General features: G+C 43.9%; 1 protein-coding gene across 2 annotated transcripts in view; it reads right to left on the minus strand.

The window, feature by feature from the left end:
* Positions 1-15,568, minus strand: part of LOC119188278 (steroid 17-alpha-hydroxylase/17,20 lyase) — a 32,322-nt gene extending 16,754 nt beyond the window's left edge. Inside the window, exons 1-4 of one of the 2 annotated variants that reach the window (XM_037436240.2) lie at positions 15,367-15,568; positions 6,944-7,110; positions 5,541-5,720; positions 3,725-3,818 (exon numbers count right to left, since the gene is read on the minus strand). In XM_037436240.2, the coding sequence (XP_037292137.2) occupies positions 3,725-3,818; positions 5,541-5,720; positions 6,944-7,100 (431 nt within the window). In that variant the 5' untranslated portion in view covers positions 7,101-7,110; positions 15,367-15,568. Of the gene's footprint in view, positions 1-3,724; positions 3,819-5,540; positions 5,721-6,943; positions 7,111-15,357 lie in introns of both variants that reach the window. The other variant, XM_037436239.2, reaches the window with a different exon arrangement.
* Between the last annotated feature and the right edge of the window lie 634 nt (positions 15,569-16,202).

The raw sequence follows: 16,202 nt of genomic DNA on the forward strand, positions 1-16,202 counted from the left end.
GACGATAGCGACGAACAGGTAGTCAGCTGTCGGTAATCTGATCTGTGATTAGGTGTGTCGGCATTTGTAGATGCGGCCTCAAAAATTTGGGTCCTATTGCTGGTGACCTTGCTAGTTATAAATTAACTGAAGCCAAGATGTCTGACTACCTTGCAGAGACCAAAACATCATTGAAGCAATTTTTCACCAACTTCACGCTATGTATCGGTGTTAAGGCCCAAACAAGATCTCCGGGTAGGCTGTCCACGTTGCATCGTCAAAAATTGTAGCGACTGCTGTCGAACATCCGCTGGTTCTCAATATGGAGGCGGGCGAGCTGTCATCACTTTTCGGCACGCTGGAAGAAAGTAACAACGTCAACAGTTTCTTCGTCAGCGAGGTTCGGCAGCATAGCGTCGAGTGTCGTGGCTGGACACAATCCATAGACCAACATAAATGGCGTAATCTGCGTTGTTTCTTGCATGGTGTTGTTATAAGTGAAAGTCACGTATGGAAGAATAGCATTGAACGTCTTGTGTTAGATGTAGACCTGCGTGGCCAGCTTATCTACGACAGTCATATTTAGGCACTAAGGTAAGCTATTGTTCTTTGGGTGGTAAACTGCACTCTGTCGGTGGCTTGTTTGGCTGTATCTGAAGATCATTAGAGTGAGGCGAGTAGTACAGACCATGCCTCTGTCGGTGATGATAATTTCTGAGACACCATGATGCAGGACAATCTTCTCAACGAAGAACGTGGCCGCCTCGTCGGCAATGCCTTGGGGCAAGGCCTTTGTCTCAGCGCAGCCAGTGATGTAGTCGGTTGCTACGACAATGCATTTACTTCCGGAAGGTAGCAACAAGAACCACCCCGTAACTTTATCCCAGTTTGCTGGAACGGCCGGCGGGGTAGTTCGATGAGCTACAGAGGTCCGGCTGGCCTAGTAGGTGGTGTATTATGCCAGTGACAATCTCGGCATGGCCTTACGTAATTGGTTGTCTGTCTGTTTGTCCGGAAATATTGAAGGTACTGAGGAGTTTAAGCCACCAAGGTGTCCATAGAGGGCATCCTAGCCGCTGCTAGTGAAGGCGACGCCCGAGTCCGGGCGGGTAGAAGTTTTAAAGACGATAGCCTTTCTTGGGGACCTTCGACGAAAAAAAATTTTGTCTGTCCGCCCTTAGCCGTACCCTATAACAGCACCAAAGTGGCCAAATGATACTCCAAAGGGCTGACCCCATCCGCAGCTCAAAAAAAAAATATTGCTCCCGATTCAGCGTTCCTACTTGTGCGATTGCCAATTAAAAAGCAATTATTGCGCATACACGAGGCACCATAACAGCACGTAAATATTCTGTATGTGTGTCTCTTACTAGAAAAGACATACATAGATAATTCTAAAGACCGCAGTGTTTATCACGTTGCACTGACCATGCAACGCTTGCACCAAAAAGCAAGTGTTTGTAACGCTTTGCTAAGACGACACGGTGGCGCCACCTGCCCGTCGCCTTGCGCTCTACATCTTATCACCTCCGAGACGGGCGCGCAGGGCACGTGCGCTTCGTTTTCCAAGATAACTGCCAGATAGCGCTCATGTCTCACGTGTGATGCGACTTGACGCGCTCGTTCACCATCGCTGCACGCTCGAGGCACTCTAGCGCAGCGCCTCCAGAATACCACTCACCAGTTTTCTTGCACAGAACATTGAAAAACGTTTTGTTCGCTCTCTTCAGACGCAAGACTATAATCTTTCGACGACCTTTGCAGTGTAACATGCAGATACGAGGCCAATATTTTTCTTATATACTCACTAACGTGCGGGAAAATCCAAGCTGTCCAGCTGTCGGGTCGTTGTGTAAAGCCTTTAGAAACTCTGGACGGAATGCTAAAGGTATAACGAGCACGTAGTTGGCTCGAAGTGGTGAAAAGTTCTTCAGAAGAACGCCGTCCGTCGAGAAAAAGGATTCCAGTCCTCGATTGAATACTTTTGAAATAACAATGGTCTTGCCGTTGAGGTGTTCCACCATGCTTTTGAAGTACGGGTCGGCTCACTGCCAATCGGCCATGTCATCGGCACTTAAGGTTTCCAAGAAACAGTCATCATCCTGGTTTTCTGCTGTGGTGGGAAAACAGGCACAAATGATTGGCAGTCGGCATCAGAGTGCTTCCGTCCGGACGATGGCAATGACATATTTCTGAAGTCGCGCACTCGTTGGTGCGAGGTGACATGTAATGAAATTACACCGTGTAAGCATTAAAAATACAAAAGCTGTGTGATAACAATTCAGCACTATGTGATAAGATATCATCAGCAAACAATCTGATGGAAGAAGCGACAGACTGACAGACAGACAGACAGACAGACAGACAGACAGACAGACAGACAGACAGACAGACAGACAAACAGACAGACAGACAGACAGACAGACAGACAGACAGACAGACAGACAGACAGACAGACAGACAGACAGACAGACAGACAGACAGATAGATAGATAGATAGATAGACAGACAGACAGACAGACAGACAGACAGACAGACAGACAGACAGACAGACAGACAGACAGACAGACAGACAGACAGACAGACAGACAGACAGATAGATAGATAGATAGATAGATAGATAGATAGATAGATAGATAGATAGATAATGACCGGATGGCGTAAATGATAACCTTATATATTCCATCAGTACTCCACATGCGTGGTTTGGAGCCCAACGCCATTTGCGTTGGCGTGAATTTCCGTATCGGCGTATACGTCGCAGTGCGCAAATATCGGAGGCGTCTGCAGGCATTGTCTCATTGTTTCAGGTCTGGAAATGCTTCCACTTGTGGGATTTTCCACTTGAATTCCACGACGAATTTCGTAAGGTGAGAGGGAGTCAGTGGCTCAGCGATCTGTGAAAATTCCTCGACGAAGCGTCTGTAATAGGCTCACAAACCTAGAAATCGGCGTACAGCCTTTTTGTCGGAAGGTGACGGAAAGAAAGCGTTGGCCGCTGTTTTCCGTGGGTCGGGGCCACATCTGGACGAACTCCAGACTTGATAATTACGTGGCTCAAGAACAAGAGCTTCTCCTTTACGAAGCGATACTTTTCTGGTTTCAGGGCGAGACCAAACGTATTAATTGCTTGAAAGGTGACAGAGGGGCTTGTAAAGGTTGAGGCACACAACGATCTTTCCAAAAATAACGTGTAGGAAGTCACAGGTGCTGAGTTAAGGCCAAAGGGCGATACAGTGAACTTGAAGAAGTCGTCTAGTGACCGTCTCAAACCTATCAGATGATTCTAAAGTAATCTGGAAAGTTCCTTGACATGCGGGCGCTGATGGTGAAATGCAATGCTTTAGCATACATGTTACAGACTAGCTACGTAGAAATAAAATGAAAGTATGCGTGGCAATATTCGTTCATTATGAAAGAAATATTCTGATTACAGATTGGCACATGTTCCGTTTCAACACCAAAATAAAAAGAATCGCATGGAACATCATTCGATGCTATATTCGAAATCACGAAATATTAGCCCACTACTGCGTCATGTTCCGTAATTTTCATGCTATCATGACTGCAGTGATACCATGGTATCATGACTCTACTTTCCAACAAGCAACGGCTTTCTGCGTATGATTCTTTATACGTATGAGAAGGGAGTCGATGCTTTTAAAAAAAAATATTAAGTAGGGCATTTTTAAAAAATACAAAATGCACCACATGGTCTGAACTAAATCAAACAGGCCATACTTGCCTCACCGCTGACAAAGCCACTTTCCGAAGAGCCTTCCAGTGGGGGTTGTAATCCTCGAACACGATATCGTGGTTGCCTTGGTTTTGCAACACAGCTGCAATAGGCATTTCAGGCAATTGAACTGGCGCGATGAGTCAATAACGTAACAACACGCTCACACCTCTTCACTAACATGAGCGTCTCCACTCATCACTGTAGGATTAGAAAATAAACCAAAGCGTCTATGAATGTAACACTCTTCTACCACGTTTTTTAGCAATTATTTTGAGTTGTTGAATTTGAAATGACTGGCCCTATAAATACTACTTTCCGTTTTCCCCTAGCAATACATAAATTCTGACTGAATAAGAATGTTATCGATAAACACGTAAATAGAAAAGAAACTCAATAATCTGGCTACTGAGCAACCGGAACACTTGAGCCATACATCTGATAGAGTCAAGAAGCGTTAGCAAGAATATTGAAATATTGTTTTTATTAAATTCAAGCCAATTTACAATTGTAAATTTATATTTTGGAGCTCACGTTGTCTCCTTAAATTGCTGCTTACGAAAATTTGCATAGAAGGACGTAAGTGCGTAACGAATTTGACTCTCAGATCATGACATGAATGCAACTCGCCACACCGCAGCGTGAGCTTCCTGACGTCATTGCTCTGACGTCAGTGTCCATATTACGTCAGACCATGAGCTACTCTCTACGCACTATTGGACTCGTAGTGTGTCGCAAGTCCATGATACGCGCACAGCCACTCAACTAGAACAAAGGTATTCACACTCATCCGTACGCTTGGCTGAAAGCCAGAAATACGGCGTACTCTAAGAAAAAAACACGTGTCATTTGCCTTATTTCAGTTAGTCCTGGCTTGGCACGTATATGAATCTCTTATAGGCACAGTAACGCTCTTGTTGGAGTCATTGGACTCTTTTCAGGCAGTCCTGACTTGCAAAATATATGACCTAAAGAGGCACGTCTGCTATCGTTGGGGGTGGGTGGGCCATTGTACTCTCTCATGGGAATCATGTGACCCACAAAAGAGTTAACGTGTCTCTTTAAAGAGTAGTATGTGTGGAAAATCTGGACAACCCGAAAAGAGTCAAACGACTCTCAGAAACGAGTTAACGTGCCTCTTTTACGGACAGCTAAAGGACTCATATACGGGACAGCTCAAGACTATTCGAAAAGAGTCAAATGAATGCTTTTTTTTAGAGTGTATGTGCTCTAGCTCACTGAGTGCTTCGCACGAAACCGATTATATAATCCTGGGATATGCCACATGTTCTTTTCTTGGTTAGTTTCATCATTATGTCTTTACTTCATGCTTTCGAACCAGAACTAACATAGCACATGATGAAGTCCACTGGCTTGTTTAAATAGAGCTGAAACATTGTAGATTTCAGATCAAAGCAATGTTATGAATGAAAGAAAACAGGAATAAAACAACTTACCATTTTGGGTGCATTTGTATGCCACACCGAGGCTTCGCAGCGAAAAAAAACACTACAAGGAAAGGCACTAAGCCTTTTGGGCGTGACGCCTTTGTTTGCCCGTGTTTTTTGGTTTTCTGTGTTTAATTAAACCTCGGTGATACGTACCAACACGCCCAGAAACGAACATTACTAAAGCTTGTTTTATATAGACTAAACGATTGCGAAGTTACGTGAATGAAATGACTCATCGCCGCGACTTTTTACAACGTAACACTAGGGAAAGAATCATGTTAACCAATGAAAAATTTACGGAAGTCGACTGCAGCAGTTCAGTTGATGGTTTAACACGCCATGTGTCACTCTGTTTGCCTTCTTTGCATCTTCACCTGTTCTAGTCGGAAAGCGGCCGGCGAAATCATGTCGCCTCTCCACCAGTGCTTCCCGAATAACAGCGTAGCTGTTCAGCATCACCATAGGCCTGTGGGCCATCCACAAGGTGAAGACGTCGCCGTACGTCTTCGACAATTCGGTTGACTTTGCGTGCAGGTCGGTCACGTTGCGCAAGGCTGCATAAAGCAGTAGTAAGATATAAAATCACATTTATATACAATTACTTTCCAATGACATTCCTTATACGCCTCTTTGCATTATTGTCTGTTAGTTTTTTTAGCATTGTGTCTACCAAAGAAAACAAGTACTTAAGTTACACTTCTATTTTTTTTTTGATTAGAGTCATTCGCAAGCCACAACTAATTATTCTAACTCAATAAAAACGTTGTTCTAAATGGTTAGCTTCAGGTCCATAACAGACTTTTCTTCGAAAAAGCACACAAGCTTGCGCATACTCGAGACACAGTTAAACTTTTACCCATAAATGGTCGTTTTATGAAACAACATCATCAGTGCCTCGATTGACGAGATTTGACGGGATTATGCCGCGGTGGCCTCGAACGCAATAGACATTGTATTATGACGTAAATGTGGGCGTTTGTTTCATAAACTCTTGCTTTCTAAATACGTGCTCCTTATGCTGGTGCATACGAGTTTAATAACCAGTTTGATAACAATATTCCGCATCCACACCTCCCGGGGGCTGGCTGCCTCTACCAGCCACAATTATGTCTTGCAATGCTAGGAATAATAAAGAAGTTTTACCACACAAAAATAATGTTATCTATGAGGCTGCTATTATTGCATTAGACCTACTTGGACCCAAAGAGATATACACTGGTGAGTCAGCCTCATACACAAGCCTATTGAGTCTATTTGTGATTAAAGGTATAGACAATGCTGTCGCATGCGACGGCATTTGCAAAGTGGCAGCTAGCTCTTATGAGTCCTGCTCTACAATACACAGTGACAGACTGACTACGAAAATTGCTCATGTCCCGCAACACAAGGACACCACTTTAGTGACTGCTTCAGTGCTAATGCCATTGGAGGCGTGGACTGAAGCAACTCAAATTATGTGCTATTGAGCGGTGACAGAAGAGCATGGTTTTGCGGATACATCGTTCATGTTGCCAATCGGAAGCTCTTGCTCAAAGTCAGATTAGGGCCCTGGGTATTTCAAACGTGGACAGGCTTCAGTAAGCGTATTCTGTAGATAAGAGTCGACCTCAAGACAGGCATACTACGTTTGTACAAGACTCGTCTTCAATTTTTTCGAGCATGCTTGCATAATAGTCTCGCTTCTATTTCTTCTAATCCCTGATTTTGTGATGTCGGATACACTAACGTTAAATAGAACAACACAAGTTGTTACATTCATGCGCTCGAAGACACTCACCCAGCATGTTACCCACAAGGGGAAGTGGGAAGGGACCTTTCGGGTACCTGGACACATGGTGGTAGAAGCGACCCAGCAGGTACGTCACTATGAAGACCAGCGCGGTTGTGACCCATCGCCAATCCACAAGGGAGGATAAGCACCAGGTAGTGGTCATGTCTGCGTTTCTAGAAAGTAATACTGAGTTCGATTTTTTTTCGTTGAACACACGCAGAAAAACAAGTCGCTCGCGTTAGACAGTAACATGTAAACAAGAAGCATTGGCAAGCCTCTTCGCAAGATGACAAATGCTAACCACGTACTTAAAAAAATTGGCAGCTCAAAATGATTTATATGCCATGATTATTATGTTTGGACGTGTCATTTACCTTCGTCGTCTATTCACGCCACGTGATACCAAATTTGGTACATGTGGAGCTAGGGAAACGGCCGAGAGTGCTCTATGAGCGTAGCATGTAGTCATGTTTTACATGACACGCATGTCATGATTATCATGTTAGGGCATGTCATTTACCTTCGTCATCCATTCGCGTCACGCAATACCAAATTTGGCACATGTGGAGCTAGCTAAACGGCCGCAAGCATGCTATGAGCGTAGCATGTAGTCATGTTCGACATGACGCGCATGTTATGATTATCATGTTTAGACGTGCAATTTACCTTTGCTGCCCATTCACGTCACGTATTACCAAAGTAGGTATACATAAAACTAGTGAAACGGCCATGAGCTCATCATGAGAGTTGTATGTTAACATGATAATACATGACACGCATGTCTTGATTATTATGTTTACACGAGATACCTTCGTCATCTATTGACGTCATGTAACACCAAATTTGTTATATGTGAAGCTAGCGAAACAACCGTGAGCGCACTATGTGTGTAGCATGTAGTCATGTTGTACATGACATTCATGTCATGATTATTATGTTTGGACGTGTCATTTACCTTCGTCGCACGTTCACATCACGTAATACCAAATTTGATATAGCCCCGTCACGGTGGTCTAGTGGCTAAGGTACTCGGCTGCTGATCCGCAGGTCGCGGGATCGAATCCCGGCTGCGGCGGCTGCATTTCCGATGGAGGCGGAAATGTTGTAGGCCCGTGTGTTCAGATTTGGGTGCACGTTAAAGAACCCCAGGTGGTCGAAATTTTCGGAGCCCTCCACTACGGCGTCTCTCATAATCATAAGGTGGTTTTGGGACGTTAAACCCCATATATCAATCAATCAATCAAATTTGGTATACGTAATGCAAGCGAAATGGCCGTGAGCACGTCATGAGCGTGGCATGTAGTCATGTTCTTACTTGACACACATCTCAATATTTTGAAGTTTGCACCAGGCATATACCTTCGTTATCCATTCGCGTGAAATTTGTTATAAGTGAAGCTGGGGAAACGACCGTGAGCGTACCTTGAGCATGGTGTGTAGTCATGACTTACATGACATGCACGTCATGATTTCAACGTTAGGGTCTGTCCCTTATGTTCGCCATGCAGTCATGCCACACCATGGAAGTTTTGCAATATGTCATGTAAACTAAACCACCGCAAGCGGAGCAAGATTATGAAATGTAAGTTATGACATTCATGACACAAATGTGATGCTTTTCGTGATATGACTAGTCCGTTATGCTCGCTATACACTCATGTTATGCCATACCAAATTCGGTTTCGATACCATTATCGAAACGGTTAGGAGAGATAAAAGTCGTAGGTGGCTAGATAGATAGAAAGGTACGCTCAAGGTCACCGAAGTTTGCTAAAAAATGCTTCGCATTTTAAAGCAGAAGCAACGTCGTAGAGCCGCCTAGCGAGAAGAAACATCCACAAAAGAAGGTTTATATCACTTTTTCTTTTGAGCCGCCGTCGTGATAGAAACCTCCTTTCATTATTTCATAAGTACGTACACGAAACTAGGCCATTACCTATAACATTGCAGACATCTGCATTCACATCAAAGAGACTGAATAATCATCTTTCATTCACACGCATGTAGGGTAAAACATACATTTTTAACTCATCTGCACTCCCTCGTGTCATCCGCATGTGGAACTGCCTTCCAGATGAAATCGTAGATGAACGCAATCGAGAGAAATTCCGGCAATTTCTGATCACCCATTTACAGGATTAACTGCTCGGTTTATTCATATCAAGAAATGCACCTACTCGTTTGTTCACTGCTAGTTTCTCGCTTTTCTCTCTCTCTATTAATTTAAACTTGTTTAGAAGGTTTGAATACTAACATGCCATTCAGTTCTGTTATGTAATCTTGAGCGATGTTTTCTTTGGAATAATGGAAAGTCTTTTCAGAAATTATGTTTACTTTTTATAGCTTGTTTTAAGCCATTATTTTACATGTGTACTCATCTGCTTTTGCATTGCCGTGGTATACTATTAAAATTATTTTTCTCTTTCTTCATTATTATTGCTGTTAGGACTTGTATAATATTCTATTGATTTTATGTTATTGTTTGTATGCAAGTTGTGCAAATCGGTGTATTTATTCTTTTTATTCTGCCCTTACACAATGCCCCATTAGGTCTGTAAGGTATTTGGAATAAATAAATAAATAAATAAATAAATAAATAAATAAATAAATGAATAAATAAATAAATAAATAAATAACAACATGATAACGAAGCAGTGGTATGTGTGCTTTTGCTAGTAAGAGAATCCATAAGCCACTGAGAGCACGTCTATCGATTATTCAAACTGGTGTAAGCGTGCTCGTTTTGTTCTGATCTCCAATTGACGTTACACTTCTGAAAAGTCTGGTTCGTGTCTCGAATAATTGTGACGTTGACATTATTCTAATTCAAGCAGAATACGAACCTAAGACATGGAAAACCGGAAAGTGACCCATTAGAGAACTGAGATAACCAGGACGAGAAACGTTTTACAAATCATGTCACGTCTGGGAAGAAAGTGGTAAGAACACCACTACAAGATGTTCAGTGGCATATAAAGACGTCTATAAATAGCTCACTTTGTAGAAATTCTTTTGCGGCGTCGCTGGTTCTCAGTGAAAAATAGGTGTTGTTCGTCAGCGAGAGATCTAAGAGTTACACCAACTCCCGCAGAAGGGAACCATGTGTGGATGCGAATCAGCGGGGAAATGGTTTGCTTGAGCGGGAAACGGTGTAGGTTTTTGAGAGCTTGTGCTGGCGCTAACACTGAAACTGGTACCAGCGTTGACGCTGGTGCTCATCGCGGCGTTTCGCAGGAGATATACCTGAGGAGGCGCAAAGCACGCTGTGATGAATGGTGTTTCCCACTGGAACATGATAATCGCTGGTAATGGGCAACGAGAGACAGAAGACGCTGATTGGAGAGAGATATCCCAGTTTGATTGTTCGAAAATGTGCAGGTGATACCTCCCATGCACTGGCACTACCTCGGAGATGAAGATCCAGTGCCTCGGCTGTGCAGCGCGGCACTACCTTGGAGGTGAAGATAGAGTGCCTCTATATACGGGGCAGCCACTGAACGGCTGTGCAGCACGTACACCCAGTTTTTTTTTTAATCAAGCAATTGACTAGCAGACGCTGCCTACGTCACGAGGCGAGAGCGGAGGAGCGTAGGAGAGGAGAGAGAGGGGAGAGGATGCGCATGCGCAGTCGGGGGTAGACACCGCTGGACAGAGGAATATAAACCCGATCATATATGCTTCGCATCTAATAAGTTTGAGCGAGAATCCAACCAAGGATTTCTGTGAGGCAAGGAACTGTATACCATATAATTATGCCCATGCTTAAAATTGCTTCGGAAGAAAAAAAATCACTATATGAATGTGCACTTGATGTAGAGGGAGGAATTTCCTTAACGCATGTAATATTGCGTAGTAGTGTCTTAAAAGCCCACGTAATACAAATCGTCCCTACATAAGCATACAGATAGAGTAGTGAGCAGATTCACATGTTGCTTTATGGACGCGTAGTAGGCTCACCTAGCCTGGTCATGTGACGTTGCATTAGCCGACAAACCTTCCTAGTTGTATCGACTAGCTTCACTGTTATGAAGTCTTGCGCGGCCGAGTGCAAGCACATTTATCATTAAAAAATATATAGGTAATTAAGAAACACCAGGCGGGCATGGTTCTTGCAGTACAGTCATAGTAAAACCTATAGAGAGCAGCATAGGCTTGCGCTGGGTTCACCGTCGGGGTGAAGGGGAGGCAAGTTTCGCTCCTCACAGCTCCCCACCCGCCTTCTACTAAGCTAATGTACGAGGTCGATTTCACACCTCCTCCTCTTATGTAACTAGGAAGGTGCCTCCCTCCCCTTTCCAGCCAAGCGCGCGCCTATGAGGAGCCTGTTGTTGACTCCCCTGTGGCGACCACTACAAGCGCACTTGCAAGTACCTCATCTTCTACGCCACCCTTCACGCTGTTCAAGTTGTTATGGTGCTCAACTGCTGTCCCGAAAATCACAGGATCAAATTCGGGCCGTGGTATCAGCACGTCTGATGGAAACAAAAGTGCTTGAGGCACCTAAATTTTGACTTAAATCAACGTTAAAGAAATCCCGTAGGTTGAAATTTCCGGAACCCTTCACTGCGTCTTCCGTAATATAGTGGTTATGGAACGTTCAACCCCAAAAATTAGTATTAGCAGAAGTTGCGCCATAACTCATAATTTTCCGAAGTAGGGAAACACCTAATATGACAACACTTGTCCTTACACGAAGAAATGGGGCACCCGCTAACTATAAGGCGTTAGGTGCACGTAGAGGATGCATCTATTGAAGAATAGTGTTGGCTGAGCCCTTTGAAATGGGCGGGAAGCTTTCAACAATCCACCGTTGCGCGACGCGCATTGGATGAAGTCTGATTGATATTTCATTCTTCTATGCCGTTTGTCCGACATGATGCCCGGGAGTTTCAAGCACCGGCTTCAACTGCCACTCGAAAGGGTGCGGGTTGTTATCCCGTTCTATACTGGATATATTTTCTCATTTCGCACGATAGTCATTACGTATACTGGCAGTGGGCCACGGCGCAATAATAATAATAATAATAATAATAATAATAATAATAATAATAATAATAATAATAATAATAATAATAATAATAATAATAATAATAATAATAATAATAATAATAATAATAATAATAATAATAATAATAATAATAGTTGTTGATATCTAACATTAAAACTATGATATGTAATGAGAGGCGCTGTAATGGAGGGCTTCAAAAATTTCAACCACCCACGGTTCTTCCACGTGCACCTGGGTCTAAGTGAATGAATCTCAAGCATTTTGCTTGCATTGCAAAGGCGGCCGAGATTCCATCTTGCAACCTGCTGGTCACCAGTAGAGCACCATAAACACTGAACCATCATGGCAGGTTTCGCCACCAGAAAAGAAGCTGTTGTGATTTCACAGCACCTTTCGCGGTAAAATAAGGCTACTGCTTTGGCGCATAGCCGGAAAGAAGTGATAACGAAAAGAAGCAACGCAACATTCATGATCGACAGAGACAGAAATGAAGAGAAAAGACAAGGAGGTTATTAGGCGAAGTGACTATATAGCTTTTAAAATCAACATATTTAATTAAACTAGCTACAGAACTACGTACGTATCACTTATGTCGCAATAGAGCCTCCAGTTTACCAGTTTTGCTTAGCCGTTGTGTGTTGTCGTCGCTGCAACGTTATGTGGACTATTTCATCGTAGAATATATATTAATCACTTTTAAATAATGTGATTTAAAAGAAAGGTATATCTATGAATGTCTCGACGTTTATTGCAGGTTCATAGTACTTTTCTACAGTTAGAACTCTCCAAGTTTGATATGATAGGGGCGTACTTGGGGCACACATTTCGCTTTCTATGTTGTTAGGTAATATTCCGTGCCGCCTTCAACTTTCAGTGACTCCCTGCAGCAGTGTCCTTCTTGTGAAGTTACCAGCTGTGAGTAATCCGGTAGCGACTTCATTCTTGAGTGAGCTGTCTGATAATTAGCTGGCCAGATATTCCATTAATTTCTCTAAGACTAACTGTATTTTCAGTGCGTGTGTCCTAACCCAGGGCCAGCCCCTCTGTTTTACTACAGGAGATTGTCTATGACATGAAATGCGTCTCACACACACACACACACACACACACACACACACACACACACACACACACACACACACACACACACACACACACACACACACACACACACACACACACACACACACACACACACACACACACACACACACACACACACACACACACACACACACACACACACACACACACACACACACACACACACACACTTTCTGTGTGCGTGCGTGTTTTTCTCTGCCTACCGTCACTCATGCTGTTCAAATTTAGCATGAGAAACCAACCAGCCCAACAATGTCATACGTACAAGCTCGCCATCAACTTTTACATTGCAAATGAATGGGTGAGTTTCGAATTTCACAGAGGGGGTAACCGTACTAGCAGCGTAATATATAGCAGCTAGAGATCTAAACAAAAGCCAGCATGTGTTTCTTATTAACGCGACAGCGTTAAATAGCGCGTTTCGCAGAAATGCTGGCATCGTCGCCGTTGGTTGTGAGCGAAAAATCATCATCTTATGTGTGACCGAAAAATCTAGGCCAATTCAAATAAAATAAATAGTAATGAAACACTCCAGGGCCAGAGTGGCGATCGACCTCGCTGCGGTGGCCTAGTGGCTAAGGTACTACTCGGGTGCTGACCCGCACGTAGCGGTATTGAATCCCAGCTGCGGCGGCTGCATTTTCGATGGAGGTGAAAATGCTGTCGGCCCGTGCGTTTAGATTTAGGCAAAAACGACCCGGTTTCCCTCACCACTCTGATTGATATGTGGGGTTTAATGTCCCATAACCACCACATGATTATGAAAGACGCCGTAGCCTATTCCTGGGTCAGAGTTGCGATCCGCCCCACCCGGTGGCTTAGGCTGAGGTACTCGGCTGCTGACCCGCACGTCGCGGGATTGAATCCCAGCTGCGGCGGCTGAATTTTCGATGAAGGCGAAAATGCTGTAGGCCTGTGTGCTTAGATTTAGGCGCACGTTAAAAAACCCCAGGTGGCCGAAATTTCCGGAGCCCTTCACTACGGCATCTCTCATAATGATGTGGTGGTTATGGCACGTTAAACCCCACATACCAATCAGAGTGGCGATCAAACCCGGGTCGTTTGTCTGGAAAGCGGACGTTCTACACACGGCCAGGCGTCTGCTTGTGAGCACCATGAAAGTAACTTCCTCTGCTTAGAAATGCAGTGAAAGTAACACGTGCTTTACAAACACACACGTACTGTACACATGGTCCACAATTCAACATGTAATACTGCAGTAATAATGCGTGGTACAATCGCCCATTGGCATCGGGCGTGAAAACATGTGATTATCATGATGACTTTGTGGTTTAAAGCCGGTAATCCACTACAAAAGGCCCACACGCTAATGCACCTGTTATCTCAAGGTCACGTAGTGGGTGCACAGCAAGTTCGAAAAGGTTTCATGCACGAAATACACACTAGAAACAGGATGTCGCTATCACGTTTATCTTTTAAAGGCGAAGCTCTAGGGTCCCCTAATTCTTGAAAAGGTTATCATTGTCGGCCTAGTTGAAATCGCACGACAGAACATGCAAGATATGTGCAGACAACTAAAGTAAGCTTCAACACTTCCCGTAACATTACAGTGGCATGAATTGTTACGTGAAATATGCTGGATAGCAGAACGCAAGCAAGAAAAAAAAATGTGATGATTGGGACTCAAGCACCCTGTAGGCCGTGTGCTCCGGTAACAGCAAAAGCAAGAAAAAAAAGGAAAAGGAACTTGATCCGGGACTAAAAGAGAGACTGTAATCTTTTGAAGTTAACTAGGACCTTTACACCATGTCATCTCCCGCCTACAATGTTTCAAATTATTTTCCCAGCGAAGTTTCAGTTGAACTCGCCGAATGTGGCATATTAAAACGTATCGCAAGAAATAAAACTTTCTGACGAAATAAGAGAGGGGCCCGTGAACCACATCCAATAAGTGTCGTTGAAATCTATGCTGCGATGGCTCACTCGTACTTCCCCTTCTGAATGGTGTTGTCCCCTGACATTTGCTTTGGGCGCTCTCTGCAAGATAGCGCTCTAACACTCGTGGAGCGATCGACACAGTACATCAGCAATATAATTTATTAATTAGGACAACTTGCAGTGAATCCGTATCAAGCAGTGTTCAATATCTGTAGTGTGTGCAATGTTCCCGCTCTCTATAGCGACCGTATATATAACTGAACAGTCTTAAGGACACCTGGTTGGATAAGCCAACCAAGGTGAGGGGTGCTATTGCGACAAAAGAACCTCCCCCGCCACTCCCCTGATTACAAACACACGCGGAAGAGGAAAAACAATGCAAGGAACAAAAGGCAGTGTCAGAGCACACCTCACATACGTTGAAGGCCTTGGTCCCTGACTACAAACACCGATGAAGATATGCGCGGAAAATGCTTGCGCTCCAACGACGCTCGCGCACAAGTGATCCCAGAACGCGTCTAGTTGCTGTACTTGATTAGTCACTCCAGCATTTGCCTCTAGTTTTATGCTCTCAGCAAAGTATGCGAGTCGAGCCGGCTAACGAATAACGCTTTCCGAATTACCAGTCGTTTGAAGAAGCGCAGAGGGTGATGAGAGGCGAACCGTACTAGAATGTCTTGGTTCCCCCCCCCCCCCTTCCCCTCCCTTCTTTTCTGGTTGTTGGCTAATGCGTTTTTTTGTGTGTCTTTTTGTTATGTCAAACTAGAATTAAAATGCAAAGCTTTATATTGCGGGCTGAATATTCCGGTTTGATGATTGCTATATTCTAGACACACGCGTCAATTTAACGATCCTTGCCCTTTGAGCTGCTTCTTCGCTCCTTATCGGAATGTGTTGCATAAATTAGGCTAGCTACGGATGATGCCCGCCGCTGTGGTTGAGTGACCATGGTGCTCGGCTGCTAACGCAGGGATTACGGTATTGAATGTATAAACAGCGAAAAAAAAAAATCAGCCCGAACATAGCGGGTTTTTCCTCTGCATTTAATATATTTCCTTTGAAAATGCCAGAGCTACGGCACAGCTCATCATTGCGGGTTGATTACACTATAGAGGACAAGCAGTTCAACCCATTTTTTTGTTTTTTTTTGTTTAGTGTCATCTGATACAAAAACACCTGTGTATTGTTTGAAAACGTGGCATTTTACACCCTCACCGATAGCCAACCCTGCAGTCGATTCCGGCAATAAGACAC

The sequence above is a fragment of the Rhipicephalus microplus genome, chromosome 1 (genome assembly GCF_043290135.1).
Source record: "Rhipicephalus microplus isolate Deutch F79 chromosome 1, USDA_Rmic, whole genome shotgun sequence".
Taxonomy (NCBI): domain Eukaryota; kingdom Metazoa; phylum Arthropoda; class Arachnida; order Ixodida; family Ixodidae; genus Rhipicephalus; species Rhipicephalus microplus.